At 37.7% G+C, this 17,596-nt stretch overlaps 2 protein-coding genes across 6 annotated transcripts; one reads left to right on the top strand and one right to left on the bottom strand.

Moving 5' to 3' along the window:
- Nucleotides 1-1,589: 1,589 nt before the first annotated feature.
- On the bottom strand, nucleotides 1,590-7,595 carry LOC126623513 (uncharacterized). Of its 3 annotated transcripts, none has more exons than XM_050292416.1 (4): nucleotides 7,480-7,595; nucleotides 6,383-6,698; nucleotides 6,161-6,277; nucleotides 1,590-6,077 (listed from the first exon to the last, which is right to left on the bottom strand). In XM_050292416.1, exons 2-4 carry the CDS (start codon nucleotides 6,665-6,667, stop codon nucleotides 2,073-2,075), a joined length of 4,407 nt encoding a protein of 1,468 aa, XP_050148373.1. In that variant the 5' UTR covers nucleotides 6,668-6,698; nucleotides 7,480-7,595; the 3' UTR covers nucleotides 1,590-2,072. The 3 variants fall into 3 exon arrangements, with proteins under 3 accessions (XP_050148373.1, XP_050148372.1, XP_050148371.1); XM_050292415.1 differs by having other exon boundaries at nucleotides 6,383-6,761; nucleotides 7,480-7,583; XM_050292414.1 differs by having other exon boundaries at nucleotides 6,383-7,585.
- A 1,147-nt stretch (nucleotides 7,596-8,742) lies between these two features.
- On the top strand, nucleotides 8,743-17,276 carry LOC126621934 (peroxisome biogenesis protein 1). Of its 3 annotated transcripts, XM_050290554.1 has the most exons (18): nucleotides 8,744-9,096; nucleotides 9,186-9,359; nucleotides 9,455-9,554; nucleotides 9,682-10,164; nucleotides 10,555-11,313; nucleotides 11,451-11,542; nucleotides 12,120-12,193; nucleotides 12,315-12,537; nucleotides 13,214-13,307; nucleotides 13,444-13,598; nucleotides 14,098-14,328; nucleotides 14,507-14,707; nucleotides 14,893-15,018; nucleotides 15,103-15,164; nucleotides 15,569-15,686; nucleotides 15,875-16,159; nucleotides 16,268-16,341; nucleotides 16,807-17,276. In XM_050290554.1, the coding sequence occupies exons 1-17, from the start codon at nucleotides 8,902-8,904 to the stop codon at nucleotides 16,304-16,306; spliced, it is 3,411 nt and encodes a 1,136-aa protein (XP_050146511.1). In that variant the 5' UTR covers nucleotides 8,744-8,901; the 3' UTR covers nucleotides 16,307-16,341; nucleotides 16,807-17,276. The 3 variants fall into 3 exon arrangements, with proteins under 3 accessions (XP_050146512.1, XP_050146511.1, XP_050146513.1); XM_050290555.1 differs by lacking the exon at nucleotides 14,893-15,018 and having other exon boundaries at nucleotides 8,743-9,096; XM_050290556.1 differs by lacking the exons at nucleotides 8,744-9,096; nucleotides 9,186-9,359 and having other exon boundaries at nucleotides 9,455-9,550.
- Nucleotides 17,277-17,596: the final 320 nt, after the last annotated feature.

The raw sequence follows: 17,596 nt of genomic DNA, 5'->3' as shown, positions 1-17,596 counted from the left end.
GACGAATTTAATCCCTTTCTAGAAGCTTTGTGCTGAATTTCCTAGTCCTATTCCTTTAGGATTGTGTAATCCTTCTCCTATGCTACCTTTGTGACGTGAGTTATAGCCTATAAATACATCATTATGTCGCACAAATCAGATCACCACCTTCTACCATTAGATCACCACACCATCCACTTTTCACCATAAATTCGCACAAACATCCATCACCACAAAAAAAAACTCATCTTGTGCCGCAGCTTTGCAAGGAGAAAGGATAGGAGAACCTTTGCTGTGCCCATGCCATTCAAGATTAGATTGCTGGAGCGTTCTTAAGTGTTTTCTATATTTGTTTTTAATGTTTAATTTAAGTTATCTTTGTTTAATTACGAACATGAGGAACTAATTTCTTTATAGTTAGAGGTGAATTCAAAGTCATGATTATATGCTTTATATGAATTGATTACATCCAGTTATTGTTTCTTGAGTCTTGAATGTGATTTGTTTATCTGAGTTATTAAAACTTATTTATGTATGTAGACTGAGGGTTGACACTTAATTTGCATGCATGAATTTGATGCTAGAGTATAAGGGAGTTTCATCAAATCATTATGAACTTATATTCACAAGTAGTGGAGGTTGCTAGTCGCGATCGTGTTAAGTAAATCCTAGGCAGGAGTATCATGCTTTTCATAGTTATGAATGTCTCGTCAATGCTTATGGTTTTCAAAGAACTTAATGACTTTTGATATGTTTTCTATCATGCTTTTCATGGTTAAGGAACTTGATAAGGATAATTTGGTTGTGATGTGTATCTCGTCCAATTCAATGAGTTAAGGAAAATTTGATGGTTAATTTGTGCTGTCACGGTTAACTTGGGGTGCTGTCATTCATGGTTTAAAGGAATAATAACTGGAAATTGGTTTATATGCATATGTCATGCGTGGAGAATGACTCTCTAACTAGCCTTTCACCCTTTTATATTCATCAAATTCGTTTTATTAAAGTGTTTTATGCAAAGTTTCTGTTTTAAGTTTTAAATTCATCAAAAACAATCCCCCTTTCATTAAGTCTTGTTAGTTGAGTCATAATCTGTTTTCTTTTAGTCTTTTGAGTCAAGTTAAGTCTTATTTTCGTCCAAATCACTTGTTAGGTCTAGAATTGAGTCTTTTTTATTGTTTGTTGCTGTTTTAAGTGTTTTGAGTCAGTTTTGAGTCTATAGAGTCTAGTTTAGTGTTTTTGAGTCTTATTTGTGTTGATTAGCAGTCTTAGTTAATCCCCCGTCTAGAACGACCCCTACTTGCTTAATACTACAATTGTCATCAATAGGTTTAATTTGCGTGTCAAGTTAATTTTCACATCAAATTTTGGCGCCGTTTGATAGGAACATATTTATGCGACTTAGTTAGCTTGTTTTCTTACATTTATGTTGTTAGTTCTTACTTATTATAGTGTTTTAAGCTATTTTCGTGTGTTTGTAGGTCTATTTGACAAAGTTGGCAAGAAAGTGCATTTTGGAACAGTTTTGAGCATCAAATGGATAGCATACGTGGAGAGCACTTTGGATGGAAGTTTTTGAAGTTCAAAAGGCTAGGAATATGCTAAGGAGATGAAGAAAATAAATTCAAGTTTTGGAAGATAAGGAAACATCTCAAAAGAAGGAACATTATCCAATGTAAAGGCATCACCCACACAAACCACTGCAGTACAAAAAACAAGATTATAATTTTCCTTCAACCTGCTTCAACAGATTCACAAATCCTGATTTTCTTTAACCAAAATCAGAGCTTAACCAAAACAAAGGGTCATCACTTTGCATGCATAACCATTGCATTCTTCCACTCCACTCCAAGCAACTCCAAAACAGCTACCGGAAGAAGGTCAAGAACGCGGCAGGCGGCAGGCGGCAGGCGGCAGCTTTCATGCGTGTATTTCCAGCTCTTCGGTTAGTAACACCACGACAAGCTGAAAAGCCCTAGTACTCGGCTTTTACAGGAATGTGGGTTGATCTTTAACTTCGACTAAACAAAAACTTGAAAAAACTGTTCGTCAACTGCAATGACTCGTTTTCAGGATGGATCATCGACCGAAAGCTAGGACCTTGTCACTGTTGTTTGTTGAGCATTCTTCAGCTGCTTCAACCTGGCCGTTAGAATACTCCAAAGCCTCTTGTTTTCTCTTCTAGTATCATCAGTTTTACTATCATCATCAAACTCAAAATCATGAGCTAAACTTGTATTTTGGCTGCAGACCGTCTTGAGTTCACCTTTTCCGATTTCAACGTTGCTTTGAAGAACATCCTCCCTTGCTTCCGCACTCTCAGAGGTAGCACCGTCTGAGCTTTTGCAAGAATTACTGCCGCTGATTGGGAGAAAATCCTTTGCATCGTCCACGTGCTTAGAAGTATCAATTTTAGAGCAGTTGTCTGCTATCTTGAGTACACGTTTTCTAATGATAGCCCTGCTTGGGAAAATAACCTTCTTCTCTTCCACATCCTCGGAGGTACCAATGCTTTTGTCAACATTACTGTCGCGGATTGGATGAACATCCTTCACATCGTCCACATGCATAGAAGTATCAAATTTAGAGCAGTTGATTGCTCTCTTCAGTACACGTTTTCTAATTATACCCTTGCATACATTCTCAGAGGTACTAATGCTTTTGCAAACATTACTACCGCTGATTGGAAGAGAATCCTGTGCATCGCCCACATGCTTAGAAGTATCAATATCAGAGCGGTTGTCGGCTGCCTTGAGATCAAGTTTTCTGCTTGGACCAAGATCCTTGCTAATCGTATCCTCCACAATCTCAGAAGTATCAATGTCGGAACTTTTGCAAACATTACTACCGCTGATTTGAAGACCATCTCTCCTTTCACCCACAAGCTTGGAAGCAGTAACATCAGAGCTTTTGAAACTATTACTAAGTATAAAAAGTCGCTCTCCAAATCCCAAATTCAGGTCCCGAAATTCTAGAGAAGATTCTGGCTTTTTGAAGCAACCGACAGTGCCAAAAGATGCCTCAGACAATTTACTGGATCTGTGATCTTGAGACGGTTCTTGCTTGTCCAAGCAACCCACGGTGTCAAGAGATGCCTCAGATTGTTTATTACTGGATTCATGGTGGTTATCACCAACACCAGCATATACACAAATAGCAACTTCTTTGGTTCCTCTTTGCAACCCAGAGTTTAGATTACTTGAGCTGCCTATTGCATTACCGCTACTAAGATCACCACTTTCAGGACAAAGTTCAACGCTTGGAAGCAACTCCAGTTCATTGACTCTTGCACATTCAATTTCAGAAAATGCATTTTCTGTTCCAGAATTCTGTTCAGGTAATCGCAGGGCTGACTCCTGAACAGTGATGTGACTGATATCATTACAATCTTGAGATGATTTGTTTACAATAGGAACCTTATAATCCGAGTCTTTCTGAACATTAGGATTGTTGTCTCCATATGGGATTGCAAGGCTGCCAATTGGGCTGCCAAGATCATGAAGAGGCTCCACTCCACCACCATCTCCAAGTTTGAGAGACCGTCTGGAAATTTCTGTTTTAATTTCCAGCTCATATTCTTGAAATCTTTCCGTTTCAATATTCTCATTCTCACAACTGCTTTGATGAACTACTTGAGGTGATTCTGTATATTGCGGTAACAGAATTGCAAGGTTAGCAATTTGGCTGCCAACGTCATGAAGAAGCTCTTTTTGACCTTCACGAACCACTTGAGGCGATTCTGTACATTGCGGTAACAACTTAGGGATTGCAAGGTCAGCAATTTGGCTGCCAACATCATGAAGAGGCTCTTTTCGACCTTCATCTCCTAATTTGGCTGATGCTGCGGAGCTTTCAGCTTCAATTTCTCTTTCATGTTTTGAAGATCTTTCGGTTTGATTATTCTCATTCTCATGACTGCTTTGACACACCATAAGCGACAAACCTATAACTTGTGGTAACAACTTACCTTGGCTTCCAACAGAAGCCTCGCAACTTCCACTATCTTCACTAGTACAACAGTGTTGAGATGATACTTGTAAAATTTTAGAAGTGTCTCCATTCATGCTTTTGTCATCACATGGCTCATTCACCCTGAACTTTGGTCTAACCAGCTTCCTTCTCTTGCCATTAACATCTTCGCTAACAGAAGATTCTTGTGATGATGCTTGTAAAATCAGAGATGGGTTTTCATTCATGCTTTTTTCATCGTGTGGCTCGTTGTCATTGAAACTCGGCCTGACCAACTTCCTTCTCTTGCACTGCCCACCCAACAGTCTATCATTTTCTGCAATTTCATCCTTGGCTCTGGCTTTGGTATCACCATTAAGTTTCTGCAGTTCACTCCGTCGCTTGAAATCCACAAATGGTACCTCTTCGCGCCTTTGATCATCTTTGTCTTCAACAGGTGTAGCAGAAGCCATGTTTGATTTTTTTGGAATCAATTCCAAGTAATTACTATCCAACTCAGAGTCCACTTTGGTCTTTTTCTTATTCCTAAACTTCTCTTGGTCATCGTGCCGTCTAGTAGGCCGCTTAGGATTTTTTGACTTCACCCAGCTGTAGTTACTCGCACTCAACATTGCCATGACTTCATCCACTGATGCATCGTTATCACTTTCCTCGTTGTCAGCATGCATACTATTATCTTTGCCAGGCGTATCTGAAGCCAAGCGAGAAAATACACTTCTTTCATTCTTCAGATCAGAATGCTTACCTTCAGAGAATGCATAAGAATTGAGATCACGATCATAAGATTTCTGTATATGGTGGTCCACGCTGTGATCATCAGGATGAATGCGACATTGCCACTGGAACTGAAGCTCCTCTGATGAAGTTACATTAGCAGTACATGGTTCATCGTTCAATTTCTGTGCCATTTCTTGCTCAAGTTTCTTTTGTAATGCTACAGGATGACCACGATCAATCACAAAGGACAGACAGTTACTAGGACTGAGAGAATAAGATGTTGGCCTCTTGGTTTCCGTCCCACTACTTCCAATTTGTGATAAACTTTCAATTGATAAAGAACTGTTCAAAACTGGCTCCCCGGAACAATGTTTTCCAGAAGAATCTATAGCCAATTCTTCAGAATATGCCAGCCCTGGAAAAGGCATGATGTCCCCGTGACATGAGTGCTCGTAAAGGTCATGGGATGCGATTGGAACATGAACATCAAACTTTGGATTGGATTCTAGGCTTTGATTGATTCCTTTTAGCTCTGTATATGATTGATTTGTAATGGAAAGAATGCCATGTTGTTTATAACAATATTGAACGGAATTTGAACTCTGATTGACCCCAAGTGATGGTGAGCGTGGATTGTTCAGACTAAGAGCATCAGGATCATAGGTGCTGATTACAATCGCATCTCTATAAGATGGAGATGCGGAACAAATATGGCTAGCAATTGGCAGCTCCATTAGATTGCCAACAGTCGAAGTTGATCTAGTTTGATCTTGAACCAAAGAACCCGTTTCTTCAACAGGCAAGCCAGGACAGACAGGTCTATCAAGACTAGACTGAAAGAAAGCAGGGTTCGCAGTAGGTACAGCTGACCCAAAAACATTACTTTCACTATTGCCAATTTGTAATTTATCACCAATTAAACAGCTGGAATCATCATGAATTACCAGATCGTCATCACCTCGTCCAGATTGATCCGACATAGGATGCTCAGATGACACAGATTCAACATCCACATTAAATTCATTCCCTGCCCTCTCAGACATTGCAAAAGCAGCATCCAATTTTCCAACTTCACCTGGAACAGGCCCAAGATACACACGCTGCATGATCTTCCCAACCTTCTTGTCTACTTCATGAAGATTACCCACTTCATCACTTGCCAACATGCCACCATCTTCTTTTCCAATATTCCCAGAGACATTCCACGGTGACTGACTCATTTTTGGCCCATTATGATTGTCGGCAACAAGCTTGTTGATTGCCTTATCACTCAATACAGACTTGCCATCATCGACTTCCTTGACTCTACCAGCAGTGTCCACTGATATTGGTTCTCTTCTACTGGCTAATTGTCTCTGCCGCTGCTGATATTTTAACTTTCGTGAGCTGAACAACAATAAAAGTCTTCGGACCTACAAATATACATGAAACAATACTGTTAAGGAAGGCAATTCTAAGTCCCATCAAGGTCTGACTTAATAGGAAAGGAGAAAACCTGAGCTTTGGAGAGACCGAAACGGAACTTCCAATTTGAAAAGTAGTTATCTTTGATTGCGCCACTGAATTCAGGTTCTGAAAGCGAATGACAACGCCAAATAAGCTTCACTTTTACCTGCATAAAGAATATAACAAAAATAGATCCAATTGGAAATTTGTAATAAATAAAAATATAAACGAAAATAGTGGATTCTCAACTGAAACTAGACATTATTCATACCTGAGCAGGAAACTGCCTTCCTGATGAATTGTATGCAGAAGGCAAAATATTCATTTCACCATCAGAGCATGCTTGAAAAACACCATGAAGTTCTCTCCTCTCGAATTCAAACAGAAACAAAATCATTCCAGTTTTAATCTGCTTTACAAATTGGCCTTGTGAAGATGGAAGGCCAAACAGTCTCCGTTCAAAACACTCATCTATCGTTGCACTGCTTGACATGAAAATTGCACCATACTCCGGATATAACCCGCAAAAACAATCCTGCTCCTCGTCTGACTCCATTGGTGGTCTTAACAAAAAGCTGTCAAATTCACTATTCATAGCAACCATAACTATCCCTTCCTCAGGTAATCATACCAACCAAAACAAAATACCACTTCAAAGTACAAAAATGCGAAGGGTTTAGCACAGCGATATATAACTCCTCGCAGTGAGGCATGTTTAATCCAAATTTCACCATAATCAAACACAATTTATTACAGCAACGAAGGTACAACTACGAACATTTTCTGAAAAATGTATCCTACATTGTAATCCAGTTTATACACCACTCCGTTTCCGACCAAAAGTTCATTCCATACACAGTTTCCTCACTTTCTCCACCTCTCTCACGAAACCCTAGTCTAGCAAGTACAAAATTTCCTCAAACCACATACCCCGAATTCCGAAAAGGCTAATCGCTAATCACTCACACGTAATTATCATATACTTTCCGGTAAAAACAATTCAAGAAGGCACAGTTACTGTTAAGAACTCATTCTAATCACTAAAACGCCATTGATTCTGACAGAAAAATGCTTTCACAATTTATTTTTCAAACATTAGCAATACAATGTAATTTAGCTACGCCCCTACACATATATAAACATGCATATATAATTTTGCTATACACAAACAATTACAATAAATTTCTCGAGAAAATATTTACTGAAACCCCAGATTAGACAGAAAGCGATGACGAACATAATATAAAATTTAAAAAAAAAAATCTCAGAGAAAAAATAGCGAGAAAATAGCAGAAAAATGTGGACGCAATCCAAGCATTTACAGTAAGAGAGAGAGTGAAGAAAGAGAAGGACACGAAAGGACATTACCAGAAGAAAGAGAGAAGACGACGACGGAGTGGGGCGGTGTGGCTTCTCGGGAGTGGCGTGAGCTATCAGAACTTTGGCTCTACGCTCGGTGGAGTTGGTGGGAGTCAGTGGAGTTTGATGGTGAACATTTTATACGACGTCGTGTGTGAGTGGGATGGGACCCCATGGCGGTTTTAACTCGCTATCGACACATGGATCATCCGGTGTCGTATTTTTTTATTTCCTTTTTTTCGTTTGCTTTTATTTTCTTTTTGGGGTTCCAAAAGATCTTTCAACTTTGGTACTGTGTACTACTACTGTGTACTTGTATACAATAATTATTAGGAGTTTTAATAAAATACTTTCGGTATTATTTATTTTAACGAAAAATCATAGTTATACATTTTTTAGTACTATTCATTATACCATTAAAAATGATTTTTCATTAAAAGGGATTTTTTTTTGAACTTTTCGTTAGTTTTCCTTAATTATAATTATTTTCCTATTTTACTCATAAGTTTATGGTACATTCCCTTTCGTTTTCTTGGCCAAATTAGTTAATTTTAAGAGAGAAATTTATTGGAATAACTTAATGAAACACCCTTTTTTATCTTTTTTTTTAATCTTTAAAATATTGTTTGCAAATGTTTTAGCTAAAATAATTTTGAGATTTGCGTAAATTTCTATTTTGGTCACTAAGATTTGAAGTCAATATAAATGGTTCTTGAGTTGTTCACCGTCAATTATTGAGGAAAATGTGTCGACTTTGGCAATAGAAGATTATTTTTCATTTATTTATTTTCTTTTTGAGGAAAAAAAAACTATTTTGCTTACATGATAATATAAATTAAATAATTGAAGATAATAGAACAACAATCCGCTGTAGCAATTAAAATCGGAATTTATCTAATCCGGGTTCAACTCCCGGCAGCGGAAATTTTTTTGGAATTTGTTTGTAAATCTTTGATAAATGAGGACCGAAACAATAAAACTACCCTCAAATTATAGGCCAAAATGATTTGACAAAATCAATAGCATTTTTGTTATTTTCTTCTTATTTAACATAGATTTTTTTACAAAACAGCACAAATAATTGATGATAAATAAGTTCAAAATTATTTGAATCAATTTTAAATATCAAAGAATAGAATTAGAAGTTACGTCAATCGAAGAAACCATTTAGTTAAAAAGCGGACAAAAACCATTTAGTTAAAAAGCGGACAAATTAATAAACAAGGGATTCAATTCGAAAAAAAAAAAAACACGTTATAAAATATACACACCGAAAAATCAATGGGATAATTTGGAGGGAGGGAGGAAGACGTAATTTTACTCAACTCGAGAAAGCCTCGGGGGACGACGTTTTCCGGCACTGCTCAAGCTTGACTCTTTATCTTCTTCCCGAAACGGAGCTCTACTCCGTCTCTCTGATTCTTTCCGGCCATGGAGTTTGAGGTCCGGTTAGTCGGAGGCATAGACAACTGCTTCGTCTCTCTCCCCCTGTCCCTAATCCAAACCCTCCACTCCTCCTCCCCATCCCTCCCGCCAGTTCTCGCTCTCGAGCTCCGCTCTTCCTCCACCGCCGACCGCTGGAACGTCGCTTGGTCCGGCGCCACCTCCGCTTCTCAGGCTATCGAGGTAATCTCAGTTTCAACTTCAATTTCTCTGCTTCTGCAACGGAAAGCTCTAGAATTTGATCAGTGATTGTGTGCCTGATTGCTTTGCAGGTTGCTCAGCAATTTGGGGATTGCATTTCGTTGCCGGATCGCACTAGGGTTCAAGTTCGAGCTCTTTCGAATGTGCAGAAGGCTACTCTGGTCACTATTGAGCCTTCCACTGAGGATGATTGGGAGGTTTTGGAGCTTAATGCTGAGCTAGCAGAGGCTGCAATTTTGAATCAGGTACTCCGATGTTGTCAATTCATGACCTTTTCGGTTGCTTGAAATCTACAAATTCGAATATTAGCATCAGTTTGTTGTACATTTGATAAATGCAGGTGAGGATTCTCCATGAAGAAATGAGATTTCCTTTGTGGTTGAATGGCCGCACTTCCATTACATTCCAAGTTGCTTCAACCTTCCCGAAGAAAGCGGTGGGTAAGATGCTGTATGCTTTGTCATAATCCAATTATTCAATGAATTCTTAGCATTTGAAATCGATGAGCAGTGACTTAATGGTTGTACTCTATGTTGATATCTTGGTCTACTTGTGGGATATTACCAGTGCAACTGGTGCCAGGGACTGAAGTTGCAGTTGCTCCAAAGAGACGCAAGACTATCAACCCACATGGAGATCGTTCCATGCTCTCTTCTAATGGAAAGAATCATATTTCAAAGGCACTACTGCGCATTCAAGATCCGGACAGGAGATTAGTTCACAAAAGTTATGTCAAAGGCGTTGAGCTTGGAGTTGTTCTTACTTCTGTTGCTATGGTTCACCCAGAAACAGCAAAAATGTTCTCATTACAATCTCTTCAGTTCGTAGCTGTTGTGCCAAGATTATCACCAAAAGAGAGCATGAAAAATTCTGAAAATGATGGGTTGAAAACTAGAAGCAGTTCAACTCTGAAGGAATCTAACAGTGGAAATGACAAAAAGGACAATCGTGAAGTAATTGTTCGGCTGTTGATTTCTGATTCAGTTGCTAAAGGGCATGTTATGATTGCCCAATCTCTTCGTCTTTATTTGAGAACTCGTCTGCATTCATGTGCGTATATTCTACCCAATATCTAATAGAGTACTTTTTAGCTATAATGCATATCGAACTATAGACTTGAATGATATTCATTGGAGTTTCAATTTTGGATGTTATTTTAAACAGACAAAAGCTATTGGAACACCATCTAGATTTTGGATTGTTCTAGTTGCCTTAGTTGGATTTAATCTTCTAATTATACATGTATGATGCTTATTAGCACACTGTTTCTTTCACATTTAATCACAAAAGTTGGTGTCTTCCTGAGTATTTTCCATCACTTCCTGTATTAAGTGGCTAATGGGGTATGCTATGCTTGCCACTTAATAAGGCAAAGAAGAACATCCTAACCTTTCATTGATGAAACATATTGTTTTAATGGGATTGCTATTGTGCCTGCAGGGGTTTATTTGAAGGAATGCAATGGTATTTTGAAGAATGACATTCCATTCCTTTCACTTTCTCCTTGTCACTTTAAGATATTGAAGGACAAAGCTGTTGAAAGAAATGGTCTAGATGTTCTTGAAAGGCATAAACTTCGCAAGAAGAAAAACATGCTTCTGACGACCGGCTCAAGCACCTATATAGATGTTGCTGATTGGTCTACCCACGACAAAGTTGTTTCTGCTTTTTCATATGAAACTTCTTGCAAAGAAGATGAAGAGGCGGCTCCGCATTCTGACGAGTTAAAGGGAGTAGAGAGTCTTGTTAAAGTGTGGATCCTTGCACAATTTGATGCTATTGCTTCCAATGCAGGAGAAAAAGTTAATTCCTTGGTTTTGGGAAATGAAACTATACTTCACTTTGAAGTGAAGGTGCATAAGTTTGAGATTGAGGAAAAGCTACAAGAATCATCAGATGGATCCCTCGAAAACAAAAAGAAGAATGCTGAGCAACCAGTTGAAATCTTGTATGTACTGAAATTCTCCAATGAATCTCAACTTGCTGGAAATGCATATGAGCTTGTATTTGATGAAAGAAACAAAGGCAGTGATAATGTTGGAGGTGTAGAGTCAATTGGAAAGCTGAAGGTGGTCGATCCTAAGACGGCCGATCCTGTGACCTTTAATTCGGTTAGAGAGAGAATGTCTGAAAAAGATATCAATTCTGATGTATCAACCTTGAGCTGGATGGGGACAATTGCTTCTGACGTTTTAAATAGTAGGTATTCGTATTTCCTTCTATTCTGACACCTTTATATATGTTCACCAACTCCTATGAGAATTGTAAATTATATTTACCCTTACCCCTTTAAGGATTCCATTGTATTCCCTAATACATTATGTTTTCCTATGTAGGAATGTTGGTGTTGTTATCTCCTGCTTCTGGGGCATGGTTCAGCTCACACGATCTTCCGCTCCCTGGACATGTTCTGCTATATGGACCTCCTGTGAGTTTATTAACTTTTCAGATTTAGTTTTTCCACTGGGTGATGTATCTGAATTCTGAAGTTAAAACACTTATGTGGCAGTTAACCGTGTAAAGGTGTGGTTTTTCTTTTCTGATGGATCTTCAATTTTCTTCTAGTATCGTGCAATTGTCATTGGGTCTTGGGTATAAATGATTAAGGTGTTAAAAGTCCCTGATAGTTTAAACATTAGTATAGTGATCAGGTAAATGCTTATTGTCGAACATAAGCAGGGTACTAATTTCCTGTACTCTTTTTCTTACTTATCAATTTGATCCCTTAGAATCTTAGTGCCACTATTTGGGGACAGCTACAGGATCAAATTTTCTCAATGAACAGATTAAGTTTTGGTTTTGTCAAGCTAATGGACTTTCTCTATTTTTTTGTTTGATATGAAGAATGCAATTTTTTTTAAATCAATTTTAATTCGATATTAATATCAGGAAGTTAATCTTCATAAGCTGTTACGGTGTTATCCTACGAAACAATGTTTTTTTTTTTTTATATATTAAATATTTTATTTGATGTGTTTTTTTCTTCACCTCTTTTCTCCTATCAGGGTTCGGGAAAGACATTATTGGCGAGAACTGTTGCTAAGTGTCTCGAAGAACATGAAAACCTCTTAGCGCACGTGTATGTTGTCATCGTGATGAATTTGCATTAAAACTTCTAACTTTGTGAATTGTATTTGTAAGAGGGGTGTACTGATGGGTAAAAGATAAATGTATTCTAATGCCTCTTTTTGCCTTGGCAGAGTTTTTGTACCTTGTTCTCAACTTGCCTTGGAAAAGGCCTCGGCCATTCGCCAAGCACTTTTGAGCTATATATCTGAGGCTTTAGATCATGCTCCATCTCTTGTAATTCTTGATGATCTTGATAGCATTGTTTCATCCTCTTCAGACTCCGAAGGATCTCAAGCTTCAACCTCTGTGCTTGCACTGACAGAGTTTCTCATTGACATTATGGATGAATATTGGGTAATACTATAGGGATGGTTCCTAGGGTGTTAGCTATAATGCTGATGTTAAAGTGTTACTTATTAACATTCGAACATACAACCATGACTTTCGCGACGTAGTACTAGAATTGATTTGGTATGCTAGACTAGTACAATATAATGTGGCACTGCAATGAATAAATGGGAAAGCTTATTTCAGGTTCAAATTAGGCTTGTGGGATCCAAATAAAATTTGTAGAAACAGTTCTTTCAAACCTGAAAGTGAGTATATAAATGCTGTCATTCATTTGTCTTCTAAATTGATACGCCAATTTGTAATGTAGCTGTTTCACAAAACAGTCCCTAATCTTATCGATTTATGACCCTCAAGTCTTGGTTCTGCTTGAACAAAAAAAAGGGGGAAAACATAGAATAAGTAAATTTCTCCATAGCTTATCCCTGTATTCTGGAGTCCATGAGTCATTTATATCTGATATTTCCTTTCAAGCCCTTTATTAAAAAATATTTGGAGTGTGCTGCTCAAACCAGAATTGGAAGCACTTGCAAAATTAGGATAAAATCCTAGCCTATTCTGTGTTTGTTATTGTAATACTGACATAGCTTTGAATCTATTGTACCAACATGATGAAATGCAATAATTCTACTGTTGTTTTTGTCTTTATTCAAGCTAAGGATTCTGTTGTAACTTTGAACAGGAAAAAAGGAAGAGCTCATGTGGAATTGGTCCGCTTGCATTCATAGCTTCAATAAAGTCTTTAGAGAGTATACCACAGTCATTAAGCTCTTCAGGTTTGTTCTTTCTGAATGTAGAACGAGTACTGCATTATAATTGCGGTAGATTCATAGCAGATATTTGTCTTCTTTTTTTTTTTTTAGTTTAATTAAAACTTAAGACTGCTCTGCTTTTGACTTTTGATGTTATCAGGAAGGTTTGACTTTCACGTGCAATTGCCTGCTCCTGCTGCCTCAGAACGTGCAGCCATTTTAAAGCATGAAATTCAGAGACGCTGCTTACAATGTTCTGATGATATCTTAGAAGATGTAGCTTCCAAATGTGATGGCTATGATTCATATGATCTGGTATTTTGCCTGTTTTAAAATTACTTCTTCGGGGAGGGGGAGTAGTGCAACAATATGTAGAAGAGGGGGAGTAGTGCAACGATACGTAGAAGTCACTTTTATATGCTTTACAAGCTTTGATATTACTCCCTTGTTGCATCCTTATCTTCCTACCTTAGAAATTTGAATTCTTGATAAATGAATGCTTATGGAGACGCCACATGATTAAAGGTCGTTTTTTAAAGGTTAGAATATTTGTAGTAGTTTGAGAGAGAGCTGCCTACTTACTGGTAAAAATGAATATGGAGACCTCTTTGTCTCTGATTTAATACATTGTGTCAGTTTCTTTTCATGTCCACAAAAGAGAATCCTTTTTAGTGCTTCAAGCATGACTTTTTCTGCCTGTGGTACGACTTTCATGTTTAGAATGTTTTTGAAGGTATTCTGATCATTGAGAGTTATTGAAATTATGTTAGATCTAGTTTTGATATTGACTATCTTAACAATGTATCTGTACCAGGAAATCTTGGTTGATAGAACTGTTCATGCTGCCATTGGTCGTTTTCTGCCTCATCATTTGTCCGTCGACAAGTGTGAAAAGCCCACTTTACTTAGGGATGATTTCTCTCGGGCAATGCATGATTTCCTTCCAGTTGCCATGCGCGACATCACTAAATCTGCTCCTGAAGGTGGGCGGTCTGGGTGGGATGATGTTGGCGGTCTTGTTGACATCCGCAATTCAATTAAAGAGGTATGATTGTATCAATTAGTTTTGTAATATTAGCTTGTTTATGTTTGTAATATTGGTTGTATATTTTATACTGCTGTCATATCTTACTTTTCATGTCATATATAATGCATTTGTTTTGGTACTTGACTTTTAAAATCTGATAGTTCTCTATCTCCAATTCCTATATGATCAATATCAGATGATTGAATTGCCTTCAAGGTTTCCAAATATATTTGCCAAAGCTCCTTTAAGGTTGCGATCAAATATTCTATTGTATGGTCCTCCTGGCTGTGGAAAGACACACATAGTTGGTTCTGCTGCTGCGGCTTGTTCACTTAGATTTATATCCATCAAAGGACCTGAACTCTTGAATAAATACATTGGCGCTTCTGAGCAAGCTGTAAGTGGTGGTTTATTTCTTTTCATAAGTAAATCCCCTTTGAGTTGATTTCTTGTAGCCTCTATGCCCCATTTATTCACATAATTTGTGTCTTTTCCTCTACTGGTTCCCACAGATCTCAATCCTTATATGTTATAATGATATTTTGTGAGGTGTAATGCACATTGAATGCTGCTGATGTCTAGGTTCGGGATATATTCTCCAAAGCTGCTGCTGCAGCACCATGTCTTCTCTTTTTTGACGAATTTGATTCCATAGCCCCCAAAAGAGGGCATGACAATACTGGAGTAACTGATCGTGTTGTCAATCAGGTTTCTCTCATGATTTTGTCCTATGTTATTTTATTCTTCTCGTCATAGCTAATTTTCTTATCCTAATATCTCCCTTTCTCACAGTTTCTGACCGAATTGGATGGTGTTGAAGTTTTGACTGGTGTTTTTGTTTTTGCTGCAACAAGGTTAGTTTCTCGTCTGAGTAATGGTTTTATTTTTAGACTCATTTTTAAATGTTGAATCCAGATATCAGTCTTTGGGTCAGAATATCTTTGTTCAAAGTACTGTCAATCGTGGTGATCAATTAAATTTTATACAAAAAGTCAATTTAGCGATTGTAATACTCGTGATTATGACCCATACAGGAATACTATATTCATGCTAGAACAAGAAACCGAATCTTGTGCTTAACTATCTTCGTGTTTTTATGTTGTTATTGTTCCTCCTATGCAAACAAAAGTTCTGTTTGTGGATTGCTTCTATCATATTTGCTTCGTCTTGACTGAGTATATGGCATCTTGTCTGATAATATGTTTTCCCATTGACTACTTATCTAATGAAAAGAAGACTGCATTTTCATGTTAAGCAGTAGACCAGATTTACTTGATGCTGCACTGTTGAGACCTGGGAGGCTAGATCGCCTTCTGTTTTGTGATTTTCCATCTCTGCGTGAAAGGTTGGATATTTTGACGGTCCTTTCGAAAAAGGTCAGTAATTAACATTATATGATTAATGCATGTACTCTTAACTTCTATTTGGATATTTTGTGGCATTGTAGCCAAGTCCCTTAACTTGATAGTAGCGATAGTTGTTACCGAAATCCAATGCTTTTTCTGTATATCTTGTTTTGTAGTTCATTTTGGAATATAATTATGTTTTATTTCTATTGCTTCAGCTACCAATGGATGACGATGTGGATTTAAGAGCCATAGCTTATATGACTGAGGGATTTAGTGGGGCCGACCTTCAAGCTCTGCTCTCAGATGCTCAGCTAGCAGCAGTGCATGAGATTCTAAACGCTGAAGATACCAGAGATCCAGGGAAGAAGCCAGTTATTTCTGATGCTCTCTTGAAGTCTACTGCTTCGAGGGCAAGACCATCTGTTTCCGAAGCTGAGAAGACAAGATTGTATGGCATTTACAACCAGTTCTTGGATTCAAAGAGATCTGTTGCTGCACAGGTCTCTCTCTTCATCTCTCTCTAAGTTCCTTTTGTAGTTCCTGTAGGCTCATGTTTTTATACTTGAAGAAAGAATTTACTTCACGACTAACAAATAATGGTTTTGCAGTCGAGAGATGCAAAAGGCAAGAGGGCAACCCTAGCATGATTTACGAGTGAATTTAATGACCTAATGTTCTTCAGGTAAGGATGGGACATTCTGCACTTTACATATTTCTGAAGGGAAGTGTTATTGGCACTTCAAAAATCTCATTCTAAACTCCTCACAAGTGCATTTTTCTTTCCAAATATAGAAAGTTTGGAGTGTAGAATAAGATTTTTGGAGTGTCAATAACAATTCCCTTTCTAAACCCTGATCCATTTTTCACATCTAGGCAAAAGACATTATAGTCCGTTAGCCTTATTTGGACAGAAAGTATCAAATATGCTTTGAAACGAGTCCTTACTTGTTCTGTTACTATATGATTTAAGTTCGCGTATCAGTTACATTTTTGACAAACAACCCCTACAGAGAAGTAAAATTAACCCTATTGCTGTGTCCACAAAACTCGCTTTCCTGGATTTTATGTTTTGATTTGTTCTACCTTCATACATAGTTATAATTGATTTCAAATTTGAATTACATGGTTCTTATTTTCTGTTGTGCAGGAAATCAAAATCCAGATGGTTGCTTGACCATTTCGGCAATGCTTCTGATGGTGCGGCCTTCACTTTATCTCGCTAGGCTGATGCTACTGCTTCAGATGACCTTTGCCAAAGAGATATATAGTGGCGTCGTACGCCCAGGGTAAGGTTGGCAGCAAAGGATGGGTGAGAACTGAGAACAGGTTTGCAATAAAATTTCATCGGGACTCTCGTAGTTTGATAGAATATCAAAATTCCAATGATTTTTGTTCTTGAATATAGTGGCTATACATAGTAGTTCAGTCCTGGACATTAAGAATAGCGCTTGAAAGGCTTAGCGTGACTGTAGCGTTGCTTGGGATTAATTTGTCTGTAACTAGAAGGGATTCATATATTTTTGAACTGTTACGAAGGTCCCCATGGAGTAATAAGAGGGTTCATGTAAACAAAGTGAACCCGTTGGTTTATTTATGAAATATCGGAGTTCTTTTTCAGTAGAGCAATTTTTTATTACAACAACAAAGCCTCTATCCTACTGAGTGGGCCATCCATTAACTCAAAGTACTCATGTTTTTTTTTAAAGTCTTTTTTTAAGTCTTCTTGATCTTCCTTGACCCTTTTTGCTCTAAGCCTTATAATCGCATTTTTTTAACGGTGCAATTTTAGTGGGTCTTCATTTCACATATCCAATTACCTTAACTGATTTTCTCGTTTCCATGTAAACAAGTTGAGCAATTTTTTATTATTTGGAAATTTTACCGTTTGTTTATTTTAGCATAATCAGAATTCAGTGCCTTCAGCCATACAATCTGCT

Source organism: Malus sylvestris, chromosome 5, assembly GCF_916048215.2.
Source record: "Malus sylvestris chromosome 5, drMalSylv7.2, whole genome shotgun sequence".
NCBI lineage: Eukaryota > Viridiplantae > Streptophyta > Magnoliopsida > Rosales > Rosaceae > Malus > Malus sylvestris.
This window is presented reverse-complemented; position numbering and strand designations above follow the sequence as displayed.

Coding starts and splice junctions, on each gene's coding strand:
- LOC126623513 (XM_050292414.1), bottom strand. CDS start 6,715: ATGGTTGCTATGAATAGTGAATTTGACAGCTTTTTGTTAAGACCACCA. Junction 6,278..6,382: donor GAAGGCAGTTTCCTGCTCAG/GTATGAATAATG, acceptor TTCTTTATGCAG/GTAAAAGTGAAGCTTATTTG. Junction 6,078..6,160: donor TCGGTCTCTCCAAAGCTCAG/GTTTTCTCCTTT, acceptor GTATATTTGTAG/GTCCGAAGACTTTTATTGTT.
- LOC126621934 (XM_050290554.1), top strand. CDS start 8,902: ATGGAGTTTGAGGTCCGGTTAGTCGGAGGCATAGACAACTGCTTCGTC. Junction 14,329..14,506: donor TCCGCAATTCAATTAAAGAG/GTATGATTGTAT, acceptor GATCAATATCAG/ATGATTGAATTGCCTTCAAG. Junction 16,160..16,267: donor AGAGATCTGTTGCTGCACAG/GTCTCTCTCTTC, acceptor ATGGTTTTGCAG/TCGAGAGATGCAAAAGGCAA.